Below are 9,488 nucleotides of genomic sequence, written 5' to 3' on the forward strand. Positions count from 1 at the left end.
TAGGACTCCAATTAACTGAAATGTACTTGAGAGATTTTTATCTCTTTGTCCCAAAATTTTCCCTTTATTACCATCACCAAAAGTCACCAAACCTTCTTTAGAATCTTGAAAATTTTGTAAGGTTTCTCTAGAGCCTGTCAAATGCCACGAGTAACCACTATCAAAGTTCCAGTGATTCTCCTTCATAGTAGATAGAGAAGTGTGTGCCACCAAAGCAAGATTTGCAACCTTGGATTTCCATGTCTTAGATGAATCTTGTTAAAAGTAGAGGGAACTTACTAGAAGTTGATTGATTATTTATGATGTTAGTTAGATATGTTCTGAGTTTATTGCACCTAGGTTTTGTATGACCTCTTTTGTTGCAAAAATGATAAATGGGAATGAAGCGTTCTGGTTGTCTGGTAGTATGCTCTCCTTTTAAAGGTAATTCCTTTTTAGCAATCTTCTCATATTCAACTAAGTTATTGTCAGATTCACCTTCCTTATTTACTACAGTATACACAAACTTCACCTTTCCATCTGAAGAAGATGAACTAGGTCCATCAATCTACAAATCTTGACCTTGTTTGTAAAGCATCTTATATCCAATTTAAGTCTAAACACCAAAGGGCTTCTGATTTTGAAGGGTTTAATTCAAAGCATCTATCCCAAGAGATATGTAGGACAAAGGCTGCTTGGCTCTCACAAGTTCAGCAGTCAACTTATATATTTCACTATCTTTAGAACATAGCTTTATTGTCATGCACTTCAGTTTCTCCTCAAGTTCAATCTTACTATCATCAAGAGCCTTGTTTAGATCTTGTAGTTCTTTAACTCTCTTGGCCATGTAACTCCACTAAGCAAACATCTCTTCATAGGCCTTATTTTTTTTTACAACAACGAAATTTGAATTAGAAAAAGACTCATCACCATTAGATGCTTCAGACATAGTTTCTTTAGCCATAAATGCTATGACTGACTTATCTTGTGTAGACTCATCACCCACATCATCTTCTTCACCCACGACTTCTATTTCTTCTTCAGCGTGTTAGCACATTCGACCTGAATGTGGCCATAATGTTCACATTCACAAAATTTGATAGCAGGTCTGCTATTCATCTCATTCTGCTAAGGATGCTTGTTTGCATTAGAGAAGTTTTTATTGGAAGAGTTCTCTTTTCTGCCTGGAATGTTTTTCTTGAAATTCTTTTTGAGAAATCGAGCATAATTTTTAGCCAATAGAGTAAAGTTGGCATCAGAAAAGCCTTTAGATAAGTTTGAATCTTTATGAATTTCTTCCTTGTGAATAAAGCCACTCCTGTCTCAACTTTGTCGTTTTCAAAATTTTTGATCTTCTTACCCTTGTCCCATCTCTGTAAGGCCAGCTCATAATTCTATAGGGAACCAATTAACTCATCTAAATCAAGAGCCTCAATATCTCAACTTTCCTCAATCAAAGTTACTTTAGACATGAATCTTTTAGGTAGGACTCCAAGAAACTTTTCTGACCAATTTTTTATTGGAATAAACCTTTCCAATGGCATAAGATTCATTCAATATATCACAAATTTTAGCATGAAATTCAAAGACTGATTCATTTTCATCCATGGACAGATTTTCAAAAGACTTGGCCAACACTCTTAACCTAGCCTTTTTAACTTCCTCAGTTTCTTCATTCTTTTTCTTCAACTTCTCCCAAGCATACGTAGCAATCTCACAATTCAAAAACACCTTCAACTGATTTGTAGAGACAACATTAAAAAGAGCATGTAAAGCTTTAGAATTAAAATTTGCTCAACCTACACAAATCACAACAAAAAACTATTTTAAACTTCGATATGAATCTTAGGGAGGATTAAATTTCAAAAAAGTAACTGATCAAGAAGGAAGACAAAAACGTTACTCCTAAACCTAACCAGATAACCAAAAAAAAAACCTAACTAGAATTACTTAGCTACATGATCACAATTTCTTTATGTGTCAAAGGCTACTAAATCACAATTAGGTATTCTGTCACAAGTATAAAAAATAGTAAATCAATTACACACTGAAATTACAAGCTTCCCCTGCATTGGAAACTCATTTGTAGAGCCTAGATCCCCAAGAACTGGGTAAGAAGATAACCTCCTCTCAGTGACGAAGCTAGAAATTTAGTTGAGTGAGGGCTTGAATAAATATTAAGTCAAAACTAATAAAAATAATAATAAATGTATCTTTCAAATTTTCATCTTCAACAAAATAAAATAATACTATTGACAAAAATAAAATAAAATATTGTCAATGGTATTAATTTATTTTTTAATAAAGTATTATTTTTTTTATTATTTGTATTGGACTACTTTTAAAATGGGCTTGATTAGAATAAGAGTAGGCTCATGAATCATAAGATATTGAGTGAGGGCTTTTGTGAATTGGACTTTAATAAATTGAGCAAAGTGAATTAATATATGTATATATCTACATATAAAAAATTTGATGTTTATATTTGAGTGAGGGCTTTAGCCCACATATGGGCTAAAGTCCCTCCGTCCTCGCTTCTCTCCTCTAAGAAATCATTCAAACATACATTCTCCAATTTTTATATATACATCAAACAATGTAAACTTAAATGATTTCATACAGAAGATACTAAAAGAACTTGAATACACTTCAAGAACAAAGATCTAAGACCACTCAAATCTAGGAAGACAAGATCCCCTTTCTTCCAACAAGCTGAACTCCCATCAAACATCGCAGATCAACATTCCTTTTTCAAACTTGAAGATCCAATGATTTACAACCTCAAAACCACATAATACACACAGAAGAATTTTATCCTACTAGAGCAAGAATCTAAGAACGATTCTATCAAAGATGAGAGTTGGTTAGAAAAAGCTAGCTTAGCTTTTTATACTAACAAAGCTAAATAACGACTAAACACAACAACCCTCAATACCTTTGTCATGCTGGCAAGAAACAAAACAACGTATAAATAGATGAAACGTTGACTTGGCAAAAACAAAGTGAGCAGATAAAATAGATACAATTAACAACAATAAAAAATCAACACTAATAAGAACAACACAGATGCAACTAGACAACCAACAAATAAACTAATAACAAGCATAATTTGTCAAAGAAAACATAGCACTTACACTTTCCATATTTGTTAATTAATTGAGGTTAACTGGAGGTGCGTTTGGTAACACTTTTTTAATAAGTTATTTTTTCTAATTAGAAAAGTGAAAATATTTTCTAAAAACATGTTTTATAAAACTGTTTTTACTTTTCAATTATTAATTAAGAATCAAAATTTTGGAAAAAATAGTCACTTTCAATTTTTTTAAATAGTTTTTTTCTTAATCAATATTTTGGGCTTCAACCCCAGTCGGACTTTGGGACCCAAAACTGGACCCTAAACCCGGAACCCAAACCTAGACCCCGACCCTGGACCTAGACTTGGACCTAGCCCCTGACCTGGACCCGAATCCCAGCCTCGGCCTTGGACTAAGACCCAAACCCCGGATCTGGCCCTCGACCCCTGACCTAAACTCGAACTCGGACCCCAACCCCGACCTGGACCTAGACCTGGCCTCCGATCCAAACCCCAACCCAAACCCCAGACCTAGACCCAACCCTGGGATAGGAGCCCAAATCCAAACCCCGACCCTAGACCCGAACCTAGATCTAGCCCTGGACCCGAACCCCGACCTCGGCCCCAGACCCAGACCCAAACCCAAACCTGACTTAAATAAAATAAAAAAATGAAAATAAAAATAAAATTTAAAGAACACATTTTGTTTTTTCGTTTTTGAAATTAAAAAATAAAAGTGGTTATAGAACACATTTTTGTTTTTAAAATACAACAATTTTACTTTTAATTTTGTGATTAAAAAATTAAAAAATAAAAGTGTTACTAAACACCACCTAAATTAATAAATATATAATTTATAAATTATAACTTATGAGAGTATTATTGGTGTGACATGGGGAGAGACACAATTTGGAGAAAGAAAATAATCTGTGTGGATGCATGTATGTTTTGATGCTTAATTACTTTTACTAAATTTTTTTATTATGTTTCGAGTGTAGTTAGAGTCCCATATTGTTAAGATGTAAAAATATAACAGAACACATATAAGATATGCATAAATAGTTTTAAAATAGAACTCATCTATCTTAAAATTCTAACACGTGTGTTTTGGTCCTTTAAGTTCTTATTCTTGCTAATTTTGAGACATTGCAAGTTCATAAATTAGAGCAATAAATTACAACACCCTGACATTTTCAAGCGATTACATAAGTTACCTCTTGACAATGCTGCAAATAATCTTTTTACTCTCCAGGTTTTCACCATGTACGTCTCTTCTCTCTCTCTCTCTCTCTCTCTCTCTCTCTCTCTATATATATATATATATATATATATATGTAGTATAACAACCTTAGCAACCTCCTTAAGATGGAAAAATTAGTAATGCTCAACCACAATAATGAAGAAAGAAAGATACAATTTCTTATTATGGCAAGGTGGGAAAGATACAATTTAAATTGATGGGTTTTGCGAACCATCATATTTTTGGATCAAAGTCCTTATTATTAAAGCATTCTTATTGTTATTTTGGATAATGCTGCTTATTGAAGATGTAATAAAAGAACTAGCAAGACATAATAATGAGAGTTATCTTTAGGTGGTTGGCTTCAATAGGAGAGAAGGGGAATCATCTAGTGTCTGGCTGCTCCCATCAACATCACACACTTGAATGAAAAATTTGACACCAGAACTACCAGAGGGAACTGCATAGTCACCAACATAAAACGCTTGAACTCGCGCCACTCCAAGGAACTCACTTGCTGATTCTGCTTTCTTTGCATAAATATTGTATTTTGGGAATGTAGAATCATTCCCATCTTTCAATTTCCAAATAATCTTTACACTCACAGACTTAGAATCTTCAGAGGATGGAGTCCATTTGATGTGTTCACCCTCGACAACCCATGAAGAAGAGGGTGGAAAATTTGATTTCTGTTCTGAACTTTTGACTGTTATGTGGCCAAGCACAGCATAGTACTCGACTGAGGCTGTACTTTGATCGGAAGTGTTATCGTCGTCTAATTTCACAATTTGAGGATCAGGCCTGTAGCAACAAGCAGAGATTTCTGTTAATGTGTGTCCACAAAGTGAGATGCTGCTCTCCTGTATGGTCCATTCTGAAGAAGCTCCAAGATTTTCTAGTTGACGTGTTGTGACCACGGTACTAAATTTGCCTGAGAGATGATCTACTTTAGCTGGTGCAAGAAGTACAGACTTTTTCTCCCCTGCCCCAGAAGAGAAATTGAGAATTAGGCCAAGCAGAGAATTTGCCTTAGATTTCACCTGCATTAGTCAAATTAGATCAGTAAAGAAATTCTTCTGAGATTTTAGAAATTAAATATCCTCAGATTGGACAGTTACAAATTCAAATTATCCTGGTATCAGAATTTGGACAATAAACTAATTCATAGTGTTTTTCTAGATACTCTACTAAGTAATAAAGAATTAATATGAAAGGACTTTTGTTTGAGAAGCTTACAGAGTATGTAAAGTAAAGAGGTGAGTTCCCCAAAGGAAGCTTCCCATGAAATAGTCTTGTCGTGAAATAAGCATTGCCTTTATTAAGTCTTCCTTTGAAAGTGATGTTACTTCCGCCACCGTAAGATGCTCCATTGAAACTAGTTCACAAATGTTGTTATTGCATTAGACATGCTAACATTGTGGTAAGACTTCAATCTTTTCTTTTTTTAAAGTGAATAGACTAGACTAGGCAATATAAAATGGCAGCACTACTCAAATCTTATAAAGGCCAATAATTCCTAGTTGTTTGTAAACAGGTTTTGATTGGCTCTTTTTGAATTTTGCTTTTAGATTTTCCAGGGCATTAATCACAAGTACACTTATGAATAAAAGAGATTTAATAACTGAAAAATTCATGCATGCAAATTAATCAAAATTTAACCAATCTCTTTACCTATGGTCCCGTTTGGTACGCAGGACTGGATTGGATTAGACAGGCTAATTTGTCCAATCCAGTGTTTGGGCATGTTAGAAGTCTGGATAACTAATCCAGTTAACCTCATCTGTCTGGGATTATTTATCCCATCCAACAGGGTGGGATAAATAATCCCATGCAGGTGAGAGTTTTTTTTTTTATCGTTTTTTAATTTAAATTTTATTAATATATTTTAAATTTAATAAGAATTTAAAGGAAATAATTATCTCACATTTATTTATATATTTATTTTTTAAAAAACTTATTCATTAAAATTAGTGAAAATGTATAATTTTGAATTATTATACATAAGTTTTTTAAATTTAGAATATTATTAATTAAATAATAGTTACTTAAATTGATTTTAAGAAAAAAATATGACAATAAAATTATATATTATTTTTAAATTACTAAAAAATTTATATAAATATTTTAAAAAATTAATATTTATATTAAATTAGTGATTAAATTAGTGTTTAAGATAAACAATTTTATATTATTCAAGTATTTTTATTTTACTATTTAAATTATTTATTAAATAAAAAATATGACAAAATATTTTATAATATATTTGTGATATATTATTTTTTTTGCTACGAATTATTTATTTATATTTATTTATTATTATAAATTTTAATTTTAATTTATTATTATATATTTTTATTTAATTTAAGTTTTTTTTTTTCTAAAAGGAAATAAATAAAATAGTCCAGTCCATTCTTAAACCAAACACAGGATTACTTTCAGCATAATCCAATCTTGTCCAGTCCAGTCTAATCATTTTCAGTCCAATCTAGTCCAATCCTGCGTACTAAACGGGCCCTATATGTACTGTTAATTTTATAATCTCAAAAACAGCGTTAAACTTACTTAACAAGCACTTTCATGTCATTTAAGGTAGAATTATCCTTGTACTCGAGAAATGGCTGCAACAAATTCAGGAATTAGATAGCAAACTCAATTAGCTTACTTGAATTATAAAATTCAAATCCCAAGCAGAGTGTGTGGATTAATATGCAAGAACATAATAGTATCTTTGGTTTATTATCACATCATTTGTTGAGTAATATACCAAATAATTAACCACAATGAATGATTTTTTATAGGTACAGAACCAGCCACTCTAAAACTAATAAAGTTGCCAAATCAATAATCATTATAACTTTTGGCTCTTTGAGCACATCATAATAACTTTACTTAAAATGTTATATTAAGAAACTAGTTACTCTTGACAAGGTTAGAAAACATCATTGTGAAAGAAAGGTCAAAGGGTTAAAGCTTTATTACAAACCTGAAAGCCTCGAGTTGAAAGGTTATTCCATGAAGAATCTAGAATATGCACTCCATCAACAGAAAAATGATGAGCACGGCCCTAGAAAATAAGTATCAAGCTTTTCATTTACCGGTGAATCAGATTTAATTTCTGTTGACCAAAAGTGAACCTAATTCATACAAAAGTGCTGTAATAGGAACCCAAAAGATAAAAACAATATTTTCTTTCTAGTTAGTTTAAACCTGATCAAAATTTGAGTAGAATGGTAGGCCTCTAGGATAATGTTTTCCTATTCCCCATGATTTCTCCACAAGGCTCCACCAACTGCAAAACCCAAATACATGACTATGAGTAATACTCATAATTGTAAAATAAACCGTGTTCAACAACTACAATGGTAAAGTGTAAAACATAATTAATGTAGCAGTATAGGATTTTGGATTTAGTCCAAGGAAATGTATTACTGATTTTGTGCAGTTTGAAAATCTGGTGGTTGTTTAGTCTCATAGACCCATCCAGGAGCAAACAGAGCAGCTGAGACATCGCCCCTTTTCAGCACATCAAGAGCAAAGTGTGTCTGTTATATTTATAAGTCGTTAAAAGTAATTAGCACTGAACTAATTGCACCACCTCACGTTATATATTTATTTGGTGAATCAAAAAACTTCATTGAGTACTTCAAATTACATCCTACCAGCACCTTTATGTTAAGGCCTGAACCAATTTCTAAACAAACTCATGAAGTAATTATACAATTATGGGCTCGTTTGGTACGTCCTATTGTATCGTATTTGTTAGGGATAGTTAGTTTTCTGTTACTTATTTCGGTTTGGTGGTTAGACAGCTGTCATTGGTTTGTTATGGTTGTTAGTGTTTGTTGTACTCTTATATAAACACTCTTGTATTCATTTTCTAAATCAATGAAGAGTTGTCTTTCTCTCTCTCTTCTTTCTCTGTCTTTCTCTGCCTTTGATCTGTTTCTTCTTCTTTCTTTACTTGCTGTTCTTCATGCCTAAGAGATCAAATGCATCTAACATGGTATCAGAGCCATGGCCGCCATTGCTGGCGAACATGGCTACCATTGATCCTGGAAACTCGAATTCTCACCCTACTCAACAAGGTGCCCCTGCTGCAACAACAAGAAACCAAACCAGAGAACCAGATGACACCACTGTGTACTTCAATCACACAATCTCGATCAAATTAAACGATCACAATTACCTCCTTTGGAAGCAGCAGATCCTTGCTGCAATTCGAGGTAATCGACTGATGAAATTCATTGAAGACACTCCTCCACCTCCACAATATCTCAGTGATGCTGATCAAGCTGCAAGAAGACTAAATCCAGCGTTTGTTAATTGGGACGTTCAAGATCAATTGTTGGTTTCATGGCTTCTCTCTTCCATGACAGAAAGTCTTCTCACAAGAATGGTAGGCTGCAACTCTGCTAGACAGATCTGGAAAGCTCTTGAACAGCATTACACATTGAAGGTTTCCTCAAAAATCCTGGAGTTCAGAACCAAATTGCAGAAATTAAAGAAAGGCACCTTGAGCTTAAACAATTATCTTCTCAAAGTTAAGCAACATGTCGATTTATTGGCTTCTGTAGGGGAGATTCTTTCTGATCGAGATCACATTGCTGCTATCTTCAAAGGCCTACCTAGTGAATACGATACCTTCATTATCTCCACCAACACTAGGATCGAAGGTTACACTGTTGGAGAAATGGAAGCACTCCTTCTTGCATCCGAATCTCCTATTGAGAAGGAGGATCAAGAAATGGAATTTAGTGCAAATCTAGCCACTGCTGAACAAGATCAAGATCAAGATCCAGCTATGGAAGCTTTTCTTGCTCAGTCAAATCGCAATTACAGACCTTATCCTTCCACCCGAGGTCAGTATAATCCTAATAATTACAATTTCTCTAACTTTCCTACTTCTGTTCCCAACACCAGAGGAAATTTTTGAAGCTACCCTGCTAGAGGAACCAGCAGCAATCAATTCTTTGTTGTGGCAAGAGGAAGAGGCACTCGACAAATTCCAGGGCAAAACAAAGTTCAATGCCAATTGTGTCATAAAACTGACCATACTGTGATATACTGTTTTTATCGATTTGATAAGAGTTTCACAAGTGTTTTTCCTGCTACTAGACAGTCACAAGCACAAGCTCATATTGCTCAAACTTCTTAAGGGACAGATGACAATTGGTACCCCGATTCGGGTGCTACCAA

At 33.6% G+C, this 9,488-nt stretch overlaps 1 protein-coding gene across 1 annotated transcript; it reads right to left on the reverse strand.

Annotated features, from left to right (window-relative positions):
- Positions 1-4,446: 4,446 nt before the first annotated feature.
- On the reverse strand, positions 4,447-8,055 carry LOC133033627 (cytosolic endo-beta-N-acetylglucosaminidase 1-like). Its single transcript, XM_061108611.1, has 5 exons — positions 7,500-8,055; positions 7,276-7,356; positions 6,855-6,910; positions 5,529-5,667; positions 4,447-5,332 (listed from the first exon to the last, which is right to left on the reverse strand). Exons 1-5 carry the CDS (start codon positions 7,617-7,619, stop codon positions 4,643-4,645), a joined length of 1,086 nt encoding a protein of 361 aa, XP_060964594.1. The 5' UTR covers positions 7,620-8,055; the 3' UTR covers positions 4,447-4,642.
- Positions 8,056-9,488: the final 1,433 nt, after the last annotated feature.

The sequence above is a fragment of the Cannabis sativa genome, chromosome 1 (assembly GCF_029168945.1).
Source record: "Cannabis sativa cultivar Pink pepper isolate KNU-18-1 chromosome 1, ASM2916894v1, whole genome shotgun sequence".
NCBI lineage: Eukaryota > Viridiplantae > Streptophyta > Magnoliopsida > Rosales > Cannabaceae > Cannabis > Cannabis sativa.